The sequence below is a fragment of the Suillus fuscotomentosus genome (genome assembly GCF_016647785.1).
Source record: "Suillus fuscotomentosus strain FC203 chromosome Unknown F5891scaffold_113, whole genome shotgun sequence".
In the NCBI taxonomy this organism is placed as follows: Eukaryota; Fungi; Basidiomycota; class Agaricomycetes; order Boletales; family Suillaceae; genus Suillus; species Suillus fuscotomentosus.
Window position 1 is genome coordinate 46,840 of NW_024539625.1, and position 20,972 is coordinate 67,811.

Sequence of the window (20,972 nt, forward strand, 5' to 3'; positions counted from 1 at the left end):
CAATATGATGCGGTGCAGTCCTGTTGGCACACTACAAATTCATTTCCATTAATGGCTTCACATCCAATATGGGCCAATTAACCCATCATTAGGCTTTGCTCAAAATTCAACTTCGCACAATTCATTAATACTTCCATCTTGCAAATCCTTAGCCATTTCTGCATTCTGATTCACTATGGCAAGAACAGGTCATTCCACCAACACGACTTCTGGAAGACACAGGATGCGTCAACCACAGTCTCAGAAGCTCACTGACAAGGAGATTTTGGAGTTGAAGAACTACCTTCCTGAGTGGACTGCTGCCAAAAGGAGTGAGAAGCGAGTGATTTTCACTGCCATAGCAAGGGCGGCCAGGTTGTTTGCTCTGAAGTTGGACCAAAAACAATGGAAAAAGAGGAAGCAGGTGAGGCTTCTTTGTTGTGTTGAAAAACTAAAATTTTAATGTCACATTCTTTCATCAACTCTTAGGTGTACAAGACTTGGTTGTTCAACAACAAGAAAAAGAAGGAAAGGAAGGACATGATCAAGTATGGGAGGAAATGGACTCCCAGGATGGTGGTCTACCAGCAGAAACGCCAAGAGGTGCTGAAGAGGATTGAGGACGAGTCCAGGGTAAAGCCAGGAGATCCTGGTATGTTCAAACATTATCAGGCGGTGGTGAAGATAGTCATGGCTGAATTGGACGATGACAAGTTGGAGAAGGCAAAAGAAACAGCTGAAGAGTGGTCCAACAACTGTCCGCCTCCAGAGATACAAGCACAAGTGGCTTGTAAGAAGGGTCTGGCATATATGGAGCACTTTTTGAACGAGATGTGGAGGCAATGTGGGATGAGAGTGTTTGTGATGTCGGCTTGGAAGAATGAAAAGGGCAAGGTGCTGTTCGGGATGTGAGTACATTTATCCATCGACGTAGATCTTTCGGCTCAAAATATTCATGCAGGCATGATGATAACGAGGCCTTAGGAGATGGGGACAGCTTCATGAAGATGAAGGACTGGGAGGACATTGAGCCAGTGTGGCAGGAGTATGCGCAGGAACAGTTCGGTGAGTGTTTGAATCATGTATACCAGATTGAACATGTTGAGCATCACGATGATAGGCGCCGGGGCACGGGATGGAGGACATCAGGTCAAGGGAGGTCGAAAACAAATTCAAAAACCAGCCTTCGAACTCGAAATGGATGGGGAGGGTATGCCACTCCTTCCGGAGATCACCGACACTAAACTTGAGGAGAAGAAGGCCATAGTGAGGGCCTTTCTTACATTGCACTATTGTGAGTTTATCGTCGCATCACCTGACAAATTGTTCAATGCATGGACAAAGGGATATGCTCCGGGAAGGACGAGGCAGTTGTGCCATGGAGTGCCATTGTACAAAGTCAGGATGACTTCGTGGCCTGGACATATCTTCTGGCGGATGTTGACTTGAAGGAACCTTCGAAGCTGCAAATTTGGGATACCACTACCTTTCTCCATTTCTGGCGCGCTCGGCAGGAAACAGGCGAAGGTCCAGGCTCCTTCCCACCACTGGTGGAGAGGTAAGGGTGGCGTCTATTAGTGCGGGTAGTGAAGGCTTAGTAAACCGGAAACATGCGCAAATCTTTCAAACCCAGCCGAACCTTATCCACCCAACCTCTCCACCAGCGGCTGGCACAAAACATTTGTAAACAACGTCAGCCACAGTCGGGAAACCCAGAAAGAGACAGCGGAGGTTCAATTTAGTGTAAAAAAATATATCATGAAATATATAGTTTATATGGGTTTGTTCCCAAGAAATTGACCTTTTCTGTCTCATGCTGGCTGAAGCCTGCTCCATAATTGTTTTGGCAAGAGAGCCTGCTTGTGGCAACTCAAAGTCGCAGATGCTTTCCTGCAAAATGACCGTGATATTATCTGCATCGCAGGGACAGGGATGGGTAAAACACTTGCCTTCTGGTCACCATTAGCACTCCGGGACACAGGCATCCTGATTGTCGTGACTCCACTCAACCAACTAGGGCAACAAAGCGTCAGTTTCCTCGAAAAGACTGGTATAAAAAGCATCTCGATCTCTGCTGAGACAGCGAGCATGGCAAATTTCTCTGTAAGTTCAAGAGTATCTGTTATGAGCAATTAATCAATGTGTTCACTGCAGGGAATAGAAGACTTGTGTTACCATGCAATCATAACCAGCCCAGAACAATTGATGAAGCCAGGCGGAGCATTTGATAAGCTGTTGCGAAATGTTGATTTCGCCTCAAAGTTAATTGGTATCATCTTTGACGAAGCTCACTGCATTGTGACTTGGGGAGAATTTCGGGCAGAGTACAAGGAATTAGAGCGCTTGCGCTACATCTTACCTTGCCAGGTACCTTTCATGGTCACATCAGCAACACTCACATCAGATGCTCTCAGAGACATACGTAGGCTCCTGCACATTCGATCCGAAAATCTCGCCACCATCCATGTATCCACTGATCGTCCAAATATAAGGATCGGAGTTCGCAAAATCAAATACTCCCTTATGTCCTATGCAGATCTCGTGTTCCTCATACCTACCAGCAAATGAGTTCCGCTACCCTTAGCAGTAAGGTTAAGGATCTCCTGTGCGCAGATGTCCTTCGTAATATCGGTAGCCCAATTCGATAGTGTACTTGAAGTTTGTTTTGTAAGAGCATTAACAATTTCACATCCATTCGAGAGTATATCTTTTACAGCCAGATGAGCGCTATATTTTTCACTCAAGAGAAGCACCAGTATAAATTCTGAAGCTGAAATGCCGATGCGCTGCAGGGTTTCAAGAACATCGTCCACTGGGTCGGATAATGACATATTGATTGATATATATATATATAAATTCGTTAGCAATACAATATCTAAATTGAACCTCCGCTGTCTCTTTCTGGGTTTCCCGACTGTGGCTGACGTTGTTTACAAATGTTTTGTGCCAGCCGCTGGTGGAGAGGTTGGGTGGATAAGGTTCGGCTGGGTTTGAAAGATTTGCGCATGTTTCCGGTTTAATAAGCCTTCACTACCCGCACTAATAGACGCCACCCTTACCTCTCCACCAGTGGTGGGAAGGAGCCTGGCGAAGGTCCCACATTTCTGTTCAAAGCATGGAAGAACAAAGATGGGGACATGATACCATCTGTCATATCTGGAAACTCGCCCTCTCCTCAGACTCGTATAGTGAGAAGGCAGTCGAGGGTTACCATCTGAAGGCCTCGGGACTCATCGACAGAAGCCGAGAGTGATAAGGAGAGTGCTACTCATCATATGGAGCATGATGTGGATGATGACCTGGCTGATGGGAGACCTCCGCTGAAGAAACACAGGACAGGAGGTCCTACATCCAGAGGGCCAGCAGTCCCACGTGCAATTCCAAAGCCTCGCCCAGCCAAGCCGGCCAAAAAGGTGCATTACTGACATCACGAATGGGAGACCTCCTTGCTGGGTTAACTGAAGACATGACGGGCGAGGTTAGAGATGATGTTGAAATGGAAGAGAGTATCATGCCGCCGGCACAGAAATGGAGGCGGGGCACTCGAGTCACTGTTGAACCATCCACAAGGACGACCCGGGGTAAGTTGCAAATGCCAGTAGACAGTACACCTAGAGTAACCAGAGCACGGGGACGCACTTAATTTACATATATGTTCCTGCCCTCATGTGTAATGTCATATGTGCTATTATGTACATGTCAAAGTACTAATGACCTAATTGTAAATCCCAAATCCCAAAGAGTACCAAGGCCCGAGTACCGAACCCCAAGTACCGAACCCCGAACACCGGGCACCAAGTACCAAGGCCCAAGTACCGAGCACTGAGTACTGAGTACCGAACTCCGAGCACCAAGCACCGAACTCCGAGTACCGAGCACCGAGCACCGAACTCTGAGTACCGAGTACCGAGCACCGAGTACCGAGCACCAAAAACCGGGCAGCGAGTACTGGGTAGGTAGAGTATACAAGTACCAAGTATTAAGTACTTAGCAGGTAAAGTATACTGCAATGTGTCTACTATCAGACATTGATCAATATTTACATGTTACTTGAGTCCTCAAAGGCCTCAATGATGGTATCTAATACCTTCAGCATTTCGGAGGTTGACTCCCTTACCCTTTGCATCCTCCAGAGGTCAGCATCTGCTTTCCGCAGCTTGTCGCATGTTTCAGCCCATGCCATCCTGAATGGTCTGTCAGCCTCAAGAATTTGTGCTACTGTAGGGGCAGGAAGATCTCCATGACGCTGTTGGTAATCACCCAGGCAATCTACAATTGATTGAACTTGCAGGATATTAGCAGAGATAAATAATCAAATGTTGCATACTTACCTTCAGCTTGATCATAAGATCCAATTGGCATGAACTCCTGAACCATGGCACGCAGTGCTTCATTGTTGAGTTCCAGCTCGGGCGATTGACGTTTGGCAGTTTCTGAAATAGCTTGGGAGATAGCATGAGTAAAGAACATGAAATGATATGACTATACCTACAAGGTATGGGTGCCTCTGGTACAACTGGAGTGGCTGGATGAGGCTCCAGAGTCGATTCATTCACTGGGGAAATGCCATGAAAGGTGAACATGAAATAGAAAGAATAACCTCACCAGCCATAGGAAAGTCGGGTACATCTGGAGCATCAGACGAAATCAAGGTATCCTCCGGACCAAGATACAAGTCCGGGTCATCGTACAGGGCCAGTCCATCTGCCAGAGCTGGAAGTATGTGATGAATTTGCACATGCGGAATATGTCCATTTGAATTGGAAAACATACCGGGAATCACATTCAACACATCCAAACCACCAGACGACCCAGAATCAGAGTCTAACTCATCATCCGGCCCAAGGTATATATCATCTAATGGATCTAAACCATGTCAGATCAATTGACTGAAATCAGAAAAAACAAAACATACCAAGGGACATCCGGGACTGGGAGGACTCATCCACATCCATTGAAGTGAATTCAGTGACCGGAGGGTCATGAAATCTGACCCCAGGTTGAGAGCTCATGATATCTGATGAGCTGATGAACTGATGAACTGATTGATAACTGATAACGTCGAAGTTCAACAGATGGCCGGCGATTGCCGAAAGTTGAACCATGACCAAACAAACACAAACAATGAACAATTTTCAACATCATCCTTCAATTGTATTGTTTCTTTGAAACTTCATTCTAGTGATAACAGATTTCACCCTGCTTTCAACATTCTCACATCTCTCAACTCAATCCAAATGTCTACTCAAGTTCAATCTTCCTTGGCCGACCTCAAGGCATCCACTGCTCAACTTGTGGGCATCATTGCCGGCGCCTGGCACATCCCGGCCGGCTCAGTGGACGTCCACCTTGCTCTGACAAAGCAGGTCACCACTCCTTTGGTATGTTGAACTCATTACATTAGTGTAACATTAATGTTTCTAATGTCCGGGCAGGCTGACATCATCCGGGCCTATGAGAAAGGGGAATACATCCCTGGAATTGTGGTGTCCTGCTCCAAGGAGCTGATGAGGGTGCGTTCCATGACTCTCCGGGCATTGCCCAACTGGTTCAGCATTGGCCATGATGACCCCTGGGTGGCTAGACACGCCTGGCGCAAGCAAGTCCATGCCTGGGAGGCGTTGGGTGACAATTCCTGTGATCTCCCTGTTGTCCCTAACGTTTCCACTGGCCCACTGACTGTCAACCTTCCGTCTCCACCTGTCCCTTCACCTGCACCTGTCCCTTCCCCACCCCCATCATTCCCTCACCTCTGGTCATTGCCGGACCTTCCGGCAAGACGACCCCTGAGGTCCGGGACAAAGGAAAAGGTAAGGCCACCTCCGTCGATCTGGAGCCGGAAGTTGGGGGGAGCAACAAAAGGAAGTCTCCGATGATTTCCAGACACTCCTCCCAACCTCCAAAGTCAGTGATGAAGGCACGCAAGCGTGTCAAGTCAACTCAACTCCCGAAGTCGAAGCCATTTGTGGAGTCGGAAGATGATGAAGACCCAATTGTTCAGGTATGTGTTCTGGCTTATTTGTGACATGCTCTGAATTTGTTGCAGCCAATTTCGCGTAGAGTACCGGAGGTTGTCCTTCCCCAGCGCTCCACCATTGTTGTAAGGAAGCCCCAGTCGCCTCGGTCACCCGGTTCCCCCAAGAAGCAATCATTTGGGCCTGCTTCGGTAAGTCTGATTTATCCGTTTGGACCTTAAATATATGCTCATGTGTCCACAGCTGACTGTCGGCAGTCGTCCGGAGGTCACGGTGAGTCATTCGGACGTGTCCGGACCTCCCATGTATAATTGTCACTCATTCCCATTACATTAGAAATCTCCCATCGGTCGTCCAGAGGCTTGGGTAAGTCTTAGAAGCTCTCCAGAAACGCATATGTGTATTAACAATCCATCAAGCAACCTCCGGCAGTCGGCCGGAAGTCGAGGAGCCCTCTGAAGATACTTCCAATGCTTCGGATGGTGACCCACCAGCCAATATTACATTTGATATCACCATTCCCGGCCCAGTGAGTACTCCAATTTATTCCCCTTCCTCCATCTACTAATGGATACCACAGAACAACCCCTGCCATTATTGTGTCAAGGAGAATTGGCCCTGTGTGACTCATTTGGACAAGAGGACCAGTCTCCCCTGCTTGTCTTGCATCCGTTGCTCCACCAAGAAGATCAAATGCAACCCTGCATCTCTGGGATCCCCACCCAAACGGATCTGAGGGAAGTCTACCACCGGCCGGACGCGTTCCAAGACACCTGCCCCTGCTCCATCCAATGCTCCATCTCCCTCCCGGTCAAGGGCCTGAACTCGTAGTCAATCTCGTGGCCTGTCCCAACCTCCGGCCATCCCTGCTGCAACTACACCCCAGGTGCAGTCACGTGGTCACAGCAAGACCATCACTACCAAGAAGACACCTGCACCTGCACCTGCATCTGCAGCTGCAGCTGCACCTGTCCCTGCACCTGTCCCTACACCTGCGCCAGCTGGTAAGTCACCCATACTTTTGATGACCGGCTGACCTAATTTTTACTTAGCAGTCAGGTCTTCCAGTGTCGCAGTGCCTCGTGCAGCACTTGATATTCCCATGCCGGATCTCCATTCCATGGCAATCGCGATTTGGGATGGTGCAGCTCGCATTGCGATTCTTGAGGCTCGGGTGCAGGAGCAGGATGCTAAGATTGATACCCTGCAACGCCTCCATGAGAGCCTCCGGTGCACGGTGATCGACCAGCACCCTTCATTTTCACTTCCGGACACACCAGCCGATGGATTAATGTTGCTTGATCAAGGAGGTCCCCCCCGTCCATGTCACCCCTCCCCTCCGCACTTTCCAACCTCATTGATTTGGACTTTTCAGTGATGGAACCCACACCCATGACATCTGAGCATGGATCTGCTATGGTAGGTCCCATGGTTGAGCCCACCCAAGTTCAGCCTGAGGGTCCACAGTCCTCCGGTGAAATTGTGCTCCCAGATGAACCAGGCAACCTCTCGCCAGAATCCTCCGGCGATATTGTGGTCTCTAACGAACCAGGTAACCTCCTGCCAGAATATGCTTCCTCTGATGAGGAGATGGATGTTGAGGGAAAGGTTGATCTTCCTGGTGAGGAGGTTGAAATGGCTACATAATTGCTCAGTGATAGATGTACATCAATCTTTTCAATGCATGTTACCTATGCCACAATTGAATGGTTCAATGATCACTCCCGATATCCAGAACTCGAAACTATAGATTGAGGTAGATATCACCCGAAACCCGAACACCCGAATGTCAAATTCTCAGTGCCAAACTCCGAGTCCCGGGTGCCGGGTGCCAGGTGCCAGGTCCCGAAATTCAGAACTCAGGATTTGACATTTGAGACAAACAACATCTCTCAGACAATGTTTAAATCAACCTATGTATATCTGTAAACATTTTACTAACCCCCAAACCCCAAACCGAGATGTACCAACCCCCAAATCCCAAAACCCGAGACTGCCGGGTCTCGGGTTTCGGGGTTTGGGGGTCCCGGAACTCAGAACTCGGGAAATTTGGGGAGATCAATAAAATTTGATTTACAATTGAGTTTATAGACAAACACATTGACTTACCCATGTTTGAAATATATTTTGTTTACACATACTGAGTTCCGAGTTCCGGACCCCGAGACCTGGCAGTCTCAGGTTTCGCAGGTCCGGAACTCAGAACTTGTGAAAATTTGGGGAGATCAATAAACTTTGATTTACAGATCAATAAAATTTGATTTACAATCGAGTTGATTGACAAACACATTGACTTACCCATGTTTGCAATATATTTTGTTTACACATACTGAGTTCCGAGTTCAGGACCCCCGAACCCCGAGACTGCCGGGTCTCAGGTTTTGGGGTTCAGGGGTCCGGAACTCGGAACTCGGTATGTGGGAACAAAATATATTTCAAACATGGGTAAGTCAATGTGTTTGTCAATAAACTCGATTGTAAATCAAATTTTATTGATCTTCCCAAATTTCCCGAGTTCTGAGTTCCGGGACCCCCGAACCCCGAAACCCGAGACCCGGCAGTCTCAGGATTCGGGGGTTGGTACATCTCGGTTTGGGGTTTGGCACTGAAAATTTGACATATATATTTTTGTGAGTGTTTTGCTTCTGGTGTCCATGCTTATAAATAGGATATGTTGCACACCAGGGTTCAGGTGTGGGGTTTTTCCACTTCAGTCCTCGATTATTGGTCAATGCCACACATGGTCGATTCATGTTTTTGTGCTTAGGGGTTTAGATTTGGTGGTCGATGGTAGGTATATGCACTCATAGTGTACATGTATCCTACGTGTTTGATTCGCTGGTGGCTACATCAGCTGTATGTCTTGATGGAACATATCTAGGCTCACCCATATATGTACCCATCTATGTACAATTCCCCCACGTCAGCCCACCCATCTATGCATTATCCCCCACCTCAGCCCACCCATCTACGTAATACATCCTATGTTGGCCCACCCATCTATATAATTATACCCCACCTGTCTATGTAATAAATATTTTATCGCATCCTCGGCCCACCCGTTTATTTGATATCCCTTTTGTCGGCCCACCCGTATATGTAATACTTTTCATGTCGGCCCACTTGTATATGTAATACACCCCACATCAGCCCACCCGTCTATGTAATATTCCCCTACCTCGGCCCACCCATATATGTAATACACCCCCGTCGGCCCGCCCGTCTATATAACAATATTTCCCTTACATCTCTCTTCAGCCCAGCTGTCTATAATATCCTACTCTACATATTACCCAGATGGGCCCACCCATCTCCATGAATGATCATATTCCCCCGGCCCATCCGTCAACATCAAGGATATATATATCATTGGCATACATGGGCCCACCCGTCTCCATCGGAAATAATATGTGTCCCGGCCCATCCGTCATCATCGAGAATATATACAACATGGGCCCATGATCCGCTGGCCCGTCTCATATGGGATATTATGGAGGTCGGGTGGCCCGTATAATACGGAATTTGTCACTGAAGGGGCTCAGGATGGCCCCATTGGCTGGCATATGGATCCTTCGGCGACCCCTCCGAACTAGGATTATCCCATGCACAGTCCTGTGGATCCTGGTCATTTCTTCCGGTGTTGTCGGCAGTGAATCCCGGTGGTGAGACCCTGTGTACCGTAATGTCAGAGGTCCGCATGCTTTCCAGAAGATACATATCTTTAGACGGTTAGAAAGCAAAGTCGATCGAAATAAATGGGAGGCTCACCGGACAGCATGCTTCTGATTTCGTCCCAGTGTCCATTGAAGCACAGCTTGTATGCTAAGTCACAACATCCGGTGAGTGAAATTCAGGACTATGGACACAATCAGCTTACCTTGATCTCTTTTTGTGATGGGGTCATCTGTGTTTTCATAGCCGGCTGGAAATTCATTCTCCAAGTTATATTCTGTTGTTGCAAGTTTGTTAGTATACCGGCTCAGGATGGGGCATGCTTACTTCTAAAACGTGGATAGTCCGCCAATCCGACTACTCCTTTGAACTTTGATTTTCTCAGCTTAGGAGGAGTCCATGACTCTAATGGTACATATGCACCCCACCAGGCGATGGGATCTTTGTCCAGAGGAAGGCGTACCGCTGCCGGACTGTCTCTGTCAACATTGCTGCCATATATGGAGAACATGGAGGGGGTATTGCCAATGTATGGCTGTTCGGGAATAACAAACCGAACTTTTCTTGGTATCATCATGGTTGGTTTGAAAAAGATTCGAGGAGGATAAACAAACAATCCGACGAGTGGCACCGTGTCGCAACTGTGGACCTTTGAACAATGGTGGACGCTGTCATGATCTTACTGTCATCATATCCATGTTCTTCACATTGCACTGACACTCAGGAAGAGCCACAACCCGACGTCTGGATATAAATCCCGACCCGTGTGCAAATTTTTCAAAGTCACCTTTCTGTCCCTTCCAGTATACTATCTCACCCTGTTACCCTACAACAAAGTTTTAACATCGCCATGACACCTGCGGACACAGCTAACGAGGCTTTGAATGAAACACTGGCGGCTGTGCAATTGTTGATGAAGCGGTGCATGACTGTTGCGGCAAGGCGATCCAGAGGCATTGAAACTATCAGATGAGATCGCCAGATGGCTTGTGAGTGTAGTTTGTTGCTACAATGTTATTACTTTCATTAATATGAACAGCCTTTGACAAAGGCAAATGACTTGAAGCGTCATGCAGGGATTGCAACTTCGTTGTCCCCTGGAACTATTGTCATGTGCATGCCGTTGTGAGAGACTGCTCAAAGGGTGGCGTCTTTCAGACTTCGCCGGATTGGGGGTCTGTTACTGACAAGGATCCGAGAATTAAGGGTCACCCGCGGTTCAACAAGACAATCAATTACCGACCCTATCGTCAGCATTGAGAGTCCTGATCTTCCTGACGCTCAGACTCCAACAGCAATAACAAGAATATCCTCCTCTTCCTCCTCCTCTGGAACTTCGGCACTGGTCTCATTGACAACACCACCCGTCGCGGCTGCATCTACTTCGGTCCCTCCTCCCGGTGACATAGACCGTTCGAGCATATCCGCCGCACCGGCAATAGAACTGTCGTCATTGTCACCTGTCCCCATTCTCAAAGGCATTGGAACCTCTGACCCCCCTTCCTGTGTCAGCTCCAATCCCGCTGAAATACAACCTTTTTGTGCCAGGCATTAAGAATGCGGTGAATACAATTCCAAAGGGCGGCAATGGTAAGAAGAGACAGGCGGAAGATGACCAACCGGTAGAGGCTAAATTAGTTGACAACTCGACTTCCCGGTCACGGAAGTCTGTTCCGAAGAGGAAAAGGGTAATGTCGGCTGATGAAGACAATGAAACTACCAACCCAGTTCTGATGCAGGTGAGTTCCGCGTCTTTCGTTCGGCATAGCTGACCCACCGCATGACTATATTCCCTAAGGTGGTACCATCACAGAGCATCACCGAAGAGGATTTGGCATCGGCACGTTCGCATCACTCGGAAGGCACAGATTATAGAGGTTTCTGGGATGCAGAAAGCAGGGTAAGTGGTTTTATTGGGCAAACTGCAGATGTTGACTCGGATGTTTATCAGCCTGTTGAATGGGGCCAGGACTCTGCTATCGCCACGGCAGTGAAGGTAACCTTATTATTATTTGCATGAAATCTCATTGACGCTAAGATGTTTGAAGTATTCCGTTCGTCATCACCCACAGAAATGCGACAAGTGCACCAAATTGGGTGTGGCCTGTCTTGTCCTCCCGGATAAGAAGTTCGGATGCATTCGACTTGCCTGCGCTAATTGCGATGATATGAAGATCACATGTGCGATCAACGGAGTCGGCGTCCGAGAAAGAATGCAGGCAAAGGCAAAGGCAAAGGCCACAGCGGCAGGTGACGCCCACCCTGTCAGACGATCTAAGTCACGTGCCCCCAAGTCCCGAGTTGTGAACAATACTCCGGTCAATACCCGGTCCCGGCAGATCTTGATACCGCCGGCGCTGTCCTCTTTGGATGTTGAGCCTAACAACATTGAACGCGGAGGTGAATATTTTCATTCCACAGTTGGTACTTGAACTGAAACTTATCAAGACTCCGCACCGGATGCTAACCCAATGTCTATTGATATTCCACCGGTTCACACAGCGGTTCAACCGATGCCTACGATGCGCCCATCGGTGCAAGCCGAGGCGGAAACGCCGCGAGCAGTCAATCCCACGCAGCCCGAGCCAACTGCGAGGGATATCCTCCAGAGCATCCAGGACCTTGGAAGGCGGCTTGATCTTCTCGCCACCAGCGAAAGGGTCGATGAGTTGGATGCAAGACTCGGTTCGGTGGAAGATGTCTTTGGGCGGCGATTGAATGCACTTGAGCAACGTCTCAATTCATCTGATACAGAATGGAGAGCAATGTCAGCTTCTGTTGGCCATTTAACCATTGCTCTTCGGGATCATAAAGATGATCTTACTGCACATCGTTCCCGGATCAACACTACCGCTTATGCCCCCCCAAGTCATGCAAATGCACACCTGCCGGCCTGGCTCGCTCAGAGTGACGAAGACCCGCACATCTCAGCAATCGGCCGACAGTGGACTCATGCGTGGGATGTGTCCGTGATGACGGGTGTTCAAGGGCATGTCGGTACCTCAGCATCTGCTGTGCTCGTTACGGAAACCGTCGATTCCATGGTCCTGGCAGCGGATGTATCGCCAGACACCTCTAGCGATCTCTCAACGATATCCGATGATTAAATACTTATTATTGGATCTTGATGGACAGTGATGATGTCATGTCTTTACTTAGTTTTGATTGCATTCATTTGGTGCTCCTACATACCGACGATATTAAATGGGATCCTGTATTGGAAGGTGTGTGACGTTAATAGTTAGCCTGGGCCAGGAAGATCAATTTGAATATTGTGTTAGCGTTCCAGAACTAAGTCGTCTGAGTATCAAGGTGTGATATATCCAACGGCATAATGCTCTGGTTCGGATGGTTCTTGCGCTTGTGGCACAGGCATGAATGCAAGGTTTGTCACTCCCGACTACGGCCCAGCGAATGCTATATGTACTGCATATTCATCCGACATGAATATTCACGTCAGATCAGGATCTGATATTATTCGGTTGCATGCTGTGAGGCACATATCCATCTATTAGCTATACCAGCATCCGGAACATAAGTATCACAAGCCTCTGGCATGTCGCCCTATATTTAGAGAATGGTAATGATTATGACAATCTCGTGCTTATAGCAGGGCCCGGCAGACCCATGCCGTCAGCATGAATATGAACGTCAAATCCGGATCGGCATTGATATATCATTACAGAGTTCGGTTGCAAATATGTGGTGCTAGACGCCCGATATTACTCACAATCTTGTATTATGTAGTGTAGAAGTTTGATGGGTAGACCTACTTGCACAGTATACACAGATGGAATAAAGAATGCTTTACCGGCAGGAGCCAAATGTTTGATTCTCGCTCCAGCGCCAGATGAATGCAATGTTAGAGCAATCATGTTGAACCGTTATAACCGTTACCACATTCGGATTCATTCATCCGGGGAGATTATTACGTAACATTGCGTCAAACAATTGTCGGACCTCTCATGGATACAAGACTGAGACCACAAATTTCCAATCCACAATCCACAATCCATCACTTTCCAGTAACACTCACAACCGGATCGATAAAATCCAGCCTTGTCGGAATCTCCCAAAATCAGCTTTTGATATCTACTGTATTCATTTCCCTCTGCACCACCGTATTTTGTTGACAAATCCATCATGTCCGTACCTCCGGAAGCAGCTAACGACGCATTGAAAGTCACACTGGCCGTCGTGCAATCGCTCATGAAGCGATGCATCAAGGTGAAGGAGGGCGATCCCGAGGCCTTGAAGCTATCGGATGAGATAGCCAGGCACGTGGTGAGTGTATCTGATGTTCCCCTCAAAATGCTTTTTGTCAAACTAACATTTGTCATTTGATACAGGCAAGAGACTTGAAACTTTACGCGGGAACAGCAACATCATTCTCTCCTCTGCTACTCTCCTGTGCCGCCATTATCCGGCAGTACTCAAGGGGCGGCGCCTTTCAGAGTGTCCCAGACTGGACCTCTGTTACTGACGACGACCCACGAATCAAGGACCACCCGCGATTCCAGAAGACCGTCCACTATCACCCACCCTCTGCGCTTGATGTCCCCGTCATTGCAACATCGAGCATTCCCACAACCATTCCCGCAACCACTTCAGCTCTCATTGTCCCGCCATTCCCACCCTCAGCTCTCCCTTCCCTGCCATCCCGCACAGACCTGGATCTCGTCGCCAAGCCGGTGGCGGAACCGAGACGATCAACGCGCATACGAGCACGCAAGAATCCATCCCGCACGGACCTGGATATGGTCGCCAAGCCGGTAGCGGAACGAAAACGATCTTCCCGCCCACGAGTGCTCAAGAACCTGCCACCTCTCAGTCGTCCGGCACATCCACCCTTGAGATACCGCCACCTGTATGTGGCCGAAGCTGAGAGGGAACAATGGAAGGCACTTTTCGAGGCCGGCGATAGCAAGAAGAGAAAGGCGGATGATGAAGATACCGATGGGGCCGATGTAATTGAAGCCTCCAAGTTGGCTTCCGCGTCCCAAGAGCCGATGAAGAAGAAGAGGAAGTTGAACCAGAATGTCGACAATAGGCCAACAGGAATCATCGATGTGAAGCCAAAGGTATGTCTGTTGATCTTAGTTCATGCATCCAATGACTTACCGCTGCAGACATTACTGACCGTCACCACTGACAAGGTTGTTCCGCCAGGCGATGAAAAGGCTTTCTGGGACGCAGACACTCGGGTATGTGATCTGCACTTATCTATAGCGCTGGTATGCTGACCAATTTCAAAGCCTGCAGAATGGGGCTCAGATGCTCACATCGCCACTCCGTGCCAGGTAAGTCTGTCAGTACATTCACAGGAGTCCATGGCTAACATATGTCAAGCATTCCGTTCGTTACCATCCTCGGCAGTGCGACAAGTGCACAAAATTGGACATACCCTGCGTTGTCCTTCCGGACAAAAAGTTCGGCTACATTCGACTCGCATGCGCAAATTGCGACCAGATGAAGATTACGTGTGCGATCGACGGCGTCGGTGTCAGGCAGAGAATGCAAGCGAAGGCCGCCACGGCTATAGTTGAAGGTGAGTTTGCTTTCAAATCCGGCGAGGATCTTGAAACCAATCCAGATGACTCTTAGAGGAGAAGCAACAGCCTGGTCCGCCGGCTGGTGTGCCCATGTGCAAACTCCCAACCGTTGGTACAAGCCCTCGGCCGGAACAGGATGATCAGCCCGCGCCAGCCAACATCGCCGATCCCGAGCCAACTGCAAGGGACATCCTACAGGGAATCCGGGACCTCAGCAAGAGACTGGATCTCTTTGCCACCAATGACCGTGTGGATGCCTTGGAGATAAGAGTGCGTTCGGTGGAAAATATCCTCCACCAGCGGTTGAACGCACTGGAGCAACGCTTCAATGCCTCCGATGCCCGGTAGAGAGCGATGTCGCCACCTCCGGTATATGTAGAACAAACTTGTCTCCAATACCATATATAGTGTACTTTTAGCTATTCTTTCTTGCTGTTCCCGGTCACTTTCCCTTGTATTCCGGTTCTCGCTCTCTGTATTTGTTAGATGAGAATCACATTGTTGTTCCCCTCAATATGTTGTGATCTGTGGTGAGGGAATGCTTCAATTTCATGATGCTCACATGAAACTGTGACAGCCAATGGCATGATAATCCGGTGTACATAGTCCATGCGGTCGTGGGTGCATCACCGATGCTACATGCACGGTGCATCCCTCCAAGAGGTGTATCAATAAAGTACATATATAACTGTCTATTATCATACCATCTTCCGGAACCAGGCGTCTCCAGCTGATCGGCTGTCCGGTCATCACCTGCTTATCGGATTTGCATTGCTGTGCAACTTGTGCGGGTCCGACATCTTCATTTAGTCCTAATTTCAACTCTGTCCGAGACGCAGCCCTATAAACGTTCACCATGCCACCTTCGGAGACCGCATGCTATCCGTGTCACCGTAATATCGGTCGCCCCTTCCGAAATCAGATATGCAAGTACCGGGCACTCATGAGCCTTTCCGAGATTTAATGCTTCACTCTTTGGGCCGATTAGTAAGACACTCTATAGACTCAAACATCACTCGCCAGACATTCCTGACCTGTTGGGCATATCCTGTAGGCCCTTTCGGTACTCTGGACCAAACGCAAATTGAGTGGGCCCATCCGTCACTCATTCCGACAATCCGTAGATGCACTCTCGCCGGCCACTTGTGTAAGCCAGTTGAGGATAACCAGTATCCGTGACTACATGTGCACCGACAGCCGACAATCCCTAGCCGAGCCCTTCTCGAACTCACGAGATGAAACACCAATACCGGGCCGGAGAAAAATCCTACTGGGCCTATCAGGAAATTCCTGCACTTGCACATGTATGAAGAACATCCCGCTGGGCCCAACCGTCAGCCTTTCTGAGATTGTGTATGTCTCTCATGGGCCAGAAGCAATAACTCGCTTGCCCTCCGAGACCAAATGCACAGTCCATACCCCATATTCTTATTGATCGGCCCTTCCGAGACCAAATACATTCTCTTGGGCCACAAATTACCAGCAGTGCCCAACCATCTGTCCTTCTAAGATCATGTAGGCCTATCATGGGCCAGAAGCAATAACTCGCCGGCCTTTCCGAGGTCACATGTACCGTCCAATTCATTATTCTTGTTAGTTGGCCCTTCCAAGATCATTTGATGCCTATCTTGGGCCAGACACAATCACTCGCCGGCCCTTCCGAGGTCACATGTACTGTGCAAGCCGTACATTCTTATTGGTCGGCCCTTCCGAGACCAAACGCATATTCTCTTGGGCCAAAATCACCAGCCGGGCCCAACCGTCAGCCCTTTCGATATCATGTAAGCCTACCATGGGTCAGAAACAATAACTCGCGAGACCAAACACATTTTCTTGGGCCGAAAATAACCAGCTGGGCCCAAGCTGGGCCCATCGGTAAGCCCATCCAAGACTACCCAGCATTTGTACTGGGCCGAACAATCACCAGCTGGGCCCAAGCTGGGCCCATCGGTAAGCCCATCCAAGACAACCCAGCATTTGTACTGGGCCGAACAATAACCAGCTGGGCCTTCCCGTACGCACTGCCGAGATCAATACATTTGGGCTGCACGAAAAATGGAACCATACATCGCATCTCCGGCCGGGATCATATGCATATCTGGTGGGCCTATCCACCATTCCTTCTGGAAGATCCTGTACGGCTGTCCGGGTATCCGACGCACCATTTATGGGTGAGAAGTGGATTGAGGCCTACTTTGCCTATGGAAATTTCGTCATAGCCCGGTTTACCCCTTTCCGGGTATCCGATGCACCATTTATGGGTGAGAAGTGGATTAAGGCCTCCTTTGCCTAGAAAATTTCGTCATAGACCATTTTTCCCATTTCCGGGTATCCTATGCACCATTTATGGGTGAGAAGTGGATTAAGGCTTGTTGCGGTGCATGCAAGATAAATAAACTACCTCTGATTGCGACAACACATGCACCGCAACAGGCCTTAATCCACTTCTCACCCATAAATGGTGTATCGGATTCCCGGAAAGGGACGAAATTTCCCAGGCACAGTGTATTCTCACAGAAAATCAATTTCCCGGTCACGGGGTGTTGCTGCTTGGCTTTGTAAGTGCATTGTTGCTGCAGCAGTGAGCGCTCACTGCAGTCACCGCTCGAGACACTATCACTCTTGTTGTCAACGTCAGATGTCTGGACCGCTCCGCCTGAAACTCAACTGTATTGTCTTGGGCGATAATCCTCGCCGTATTTTCCCGGTCGATATTGAGCGGACGGAGATTGTCGGCGACCTCAAAGAGGTCATCAAAGACAAGAAAAGGCCGGAGTTTGACCATGTTGCCACTGACCGTCTTGAGTTATGGAAGGTGAGTGATCTGATGCCTAGGATCGGATGTTGATCATCTGATATTTTGGAAGGTCGACCTGCCTATCGACGAGATGATTGAGCACAATCTCAACAATCTTACACTTGACCCAACGAAATCCCTATCACCTGTGGATGAAATGGTAGAGATTTTTCCCGACGCTCCTCCGCGCAAGTATCTGCATATAATTATCCAATGCCCGCCTGCCGGTGAGTTGTCCTTCGATATTGCCACCCTTTCCTCACTGATGGTGGTCCGACTTAGTGTCTTCCGGACCGCTCCGCCTGAAACTCAACTGTATTGTCTTCGGCGATGATCCTCGCCATATTTTCCCAGTCGACGTTGAGCGGACGAAGACTGTCGGTGACCTCAAAAATGTTATCAAGGTCGCTAAGAAGCCAGAGTTTGACCATGTTGCCGCCGACCGTCTTGAGCTATGGAAGGTGAGTGATCTGATGCCTACGGTTGAATGTTAATAATCTGATATTTTGGAAGGTCAAGATCAATTTGAACGATATACAGTTACGGAACTCGATCATGGACGGAGGCGTCGAGCTGCGCCCGTTAACCGAGCTGTCCGATGTGTTTGCGGATGGAATAGAGCGCGGATGTATTCATATCGTCGTAAAACATCCTGCCGTTGCACGACACATTCCAGCTGTTGATAGGTGAATTGCTTATCTCAAGAAGGGCGTGGGTACTCCGTCGGCCGGTGCAAAACCATCCACATTCTCTACAAAGCAGGACCAGCAAGAGTACCTTTGCAATTGTCCTCGCAGAGCCACGGACCCTGTTCCCATTACTCTTCTCAAGCCTATCTTCGCTGAGTTCGTGGATGATTGTCAAAAGTATGAACCAACTGTCCATGATAACGACTTTGTTTTGCAACGTTCGGAAAAGATGGCCTCCTTTTATCCCAATGAGCTCACACAGATGAATACATTCCGGCAAGTGCTCCGGGACTATGGTATTATGCTCAATGCTTCTATGGTTGGCTTGACCAGATGTACAACGGAGGGACATCTTTTGTCTACCAACGGACAGTTTGTGCTGATGATAATTGAGGGGAAGAACGAGATCAGAAGTGGCGCTGCTGAACCATTTATGGAGGCGATGCTGTACTACCACAAGTTTATGGAAGACTCGAAGATTGAGATGGCGAGGCTCCGGTCTTTCATTCCATGCATCCATATCATTGTCTTCGGTTAGTTCATTTCACCAGATTAATTGCTGAAGCTGTTTATTGATCACAAATAGGGGCATGCATCGGCTTTTCAGGCTCTGTTTTTACTGAAAAAGTCCAGTCCGATGTCCTGGTCCCTATCATTCCTCTGTTTTGGCATTCAACAGACCTCCATATGCAAGTGATGGCAGCTCGTACTTTCGGGGCTCTCAAAATTGCCGTCAAGAAACTTACAAAACTATACTCCTGTCCAATCCTGTCCCTTGAACCCGAAGATCCATATCTTAAATGTCCTTACCCTCAGAGTTATACCAATTCCACCGGTTTTATTCAGGAATTCCGGTATGATGAGACTCAAATCCTCAGGGATCGACTTATTTTCTTTGGGGAAACCATTGGCAATGCAGCTGGGAGCAAGATATGCATCAAGTTTGTCAGGCACTATTCCCCTCAGGCTCATGAATTCTGTGCCAGCAAGGGGAACACCCCCAAACTTATCACCTACAATTCTTTACCCGGCGGCTGGAATCTGGTGATTATGGATGCCCTTGATATTGATATTGATTGCCTTCCACAATGACCTGGCTCATATTGACTGCTCAGTGAGATAGGTGTTTTGGACCGTCAGCCGCTGAAGGAGACCATCACCTGTCTCATCCGGGAGTTACACAATCACAATGATGGCTATGTGCATGGTGACCTTCAAGATACCAATTTCGTTGTGTGAGATGACAAACACTTCATGCTGCTCAATTTCGATTGGGCCAGACCAATCCAGAAGACGCATTATCCTATGAAGGCTCAACCGTCGTCGATGAGGACCTAGGTATCGGTTCCGTCTACATCTGAGACATCTGCTTGTATCAGGTATGATAGCCTGCCCACTGTTGGCTGAGATGAGGTTCAGTTCTAGGTCCATCCACTGACATCTGCCTGTACTGCGCATGACAGGCTGTCATTCCCCACGCATCATCGCGGACAGTACATGTATGGTGCATCCCTCCGACATGTATATCAACGTCGGATCCGGATCAGCATTTGTATCGACCTTTGTCCCGTATTTCATTACTCGTTTCTGTTGTACCAGTTGCATCTGTAATACTAGTCTCTGACACAAAGTGCACTGACTTGGCCAACATTCCCTAGCCAAGCCCTTCCGAGATCCAACACTTGCACTGGGCATATCTGGAAGCCGCTCCAAGATTATTTGCACATGTACTATGCCGAGGAATATCCTGCTGGGCGCAACTGTTGGCCCTTCCGAAATCAGATGCCTATCATGGGCCAGACCACATAACTAGCTGGCCCTTCGAGAATACAATGCAGTCCCATGCCATATATTCAGCTTAGTCGGCCCTTCCGAGATCAAATGCATATTCTCTTGGGCCCATCCGTAGGCCCATCCAAGACTACCCGGCATATGTACTGGGCCGAACAATAGATGGGACTATATGTTGCCCCTCTGGGCGGGATCATATGCATATCCGGTGGGCCGAAAAAACTTGCTGGGCCCATCCGTGACCCCTACCAAATCAGTACCACATCCATATACTAATGGCTCACCCATCACTACCAGAAATTCCTTCATGGTAGGCCCACCCGACTTGCCTGCATATTGGGGCCCACCCCGATCTGCGTGAATGTGCATGTGCTGGGCCAGTTTGGGCCTTCCGGATATTGGTGCACTGGGCCTAAACCTTACCAGCCGGACTGATCCGCATATTGAATGCAAGGACCAATTGGGCCCTTCCGGATGCTTGTGTACTGAGCCAATCCGCACCTGAATTTGTTATGTG

At 48.7% G+C, this 20,972-nt stretch overlaps 8 protein-coding genes across 8 annotated transcripts; 7 read left to right on the top strand and 1 right to left on the bottom strand.

Annotated features, from left to right (window-relative positions):
• Positions 1-474: 474 nt before the first annotated feature.
• Positions 475-891, top strand: F5891DRAFT_963696 (uncharacterized protein; the record flags this gene model as incomplete). The annotated part of the gene is made up of 1 exon (XM_041376031.1): positions 475-891. A coding segment is annotated over one exon (417 nt), but the record flags the coding sequence as incomplete, so codon positions are not given.
• Positions 892-1,836: 945 nt separating this feature from the next.
• On the top strand, positions 1,837-2,115 carry F5891DRAFT_963695 (uncharacterized protein; the record flags this gene model as incomplete). The annotated part of the gene is made up of 1 exon (XM_041376030.1): positions 1,837-2,115. A coding segment is annotated over one exon (279 nt), but the record flags the coding sequence as incomplete, so codon positions are not given.
• Positions 2,116-2,118: 3 nt separating this feature from the next.
• Positions 2,119-2,547, top strand: F5891DRAFT_963699 (uncharacterized protein; the record flags this gene model as incomplete). Its single annotated transcript, XM_041376032.1, has 1 exon — positions 2,119-2,547. One exon carries the CDS (start codon positions 2,119-2,121, stop codon positions 2,545-2,547), a length of 429 nt encoding a protein of 142 aa, XP_041218503.1.
• Positions 2,548-9,479: 6,932 nt separating this feature from the next.
• Positions 9,480-10,203, bottom strand: F5891DRAFT_1197034 (uncharacterized protein; the record flags this gene model as incomplete). Its single annotated transcript, XM_041368414.1, has 4 exons — positions 9,480-9,673; positions 9,723-9,776; positions 9,832-9,903; positions 9,954-10,203. The coding sequence occupies 4 exons, from the start codon at positions 10,201-10,203 to the stop codon at positions 9,480-9,482; spliced, it is 570 nt and encodes a 189-aa protein (XP_041218504.1).
• A 273-nt stretch (positions 10,204-10,476) lies between these two features.
• F5891DRAFT_986309 (uncharacterized protein) lies at positions 10,477-12,733 on the top strand (the record flags this gene model as incomplete). The annotated part of the gene is made up of 9 exons (XM_041377739.1): positions 10,477-10,547; positions 10,609-10,615; positions 10,666-10,751; positions 10,881-11,131; positions 11,175-11,365; positions 11,395-11,526; positions 11,578-11,622; positions 11,675-12,026; positions 12,075-12,733. 9 exons carry the CDS (start codon positions 10,477-10,479, stop codon positions 12,731-12,733), a joined length of 1,794 nt encoding a protein of 597 aa, XP_041218505.1.
• Positions 12,734-13,769: 1,036 nt separating this feature from the next.
• Positions 13,770-15,526, top strand: F5891DRAFT_1197036 (uncharacterized protein; the record flags this gene model as incomplete). The annotated part of the gene is made up of 6 exons (XM_041368415.1): positions 13,770-13,910; positions 13,976-14,707; positions 14,756-14,830; positions 14,882-14,926; positions 14,976-15,174; positions 15,231-15,526. The coding sequence occupies 6 exons, from the start codon at positions 13,770-13,772 to the stop codon at positions 15,524-15,526; spliced, it is 1,488 nt and encodes a 495-aa protein (XP_041218506.1).
• A 2,290-nt stretch (positions 15,527-17,816) lies between these two features.
• On the top strand, positions 17,817-18,665 carry F5891DRAFT_963710 (uncharacterized protein; the record flags this gene model as incomplete). The annotated part of the gene is made up of 4 exons (XM_041376035.1): positions 17,817-17,993; positions 18,046-18,202; positions 18,258-18,457; positions 18,516-18,665. 4 exons carry the CDS (start codon positions 17,817-17,819, stop codon positions 18,663-18,665), a joined length of 684 nt encoding a protein of 227 aa, XP_041218507.1.
• A 30-nt stretch (positions 18,666-18,695) lies between these two features.
• F5891DRAFT_963714 (uncharacterized protein) lies at positions 18,696-19,756 on the top strand (the record flags this gene model as incomplete). Its single annotated transcript, XM_041376036.1, has 2 exons — positions 18,696-19,197; positions 19,251-19,756. Coding segments are annotated over 2 exons (1,008 nt in total), but the record flags the coding sequence as incomplete, so codon positions are not given.
• Between the last annotated feature and the right edge of the window lie 1,216 nt (positions 19,757-20,972).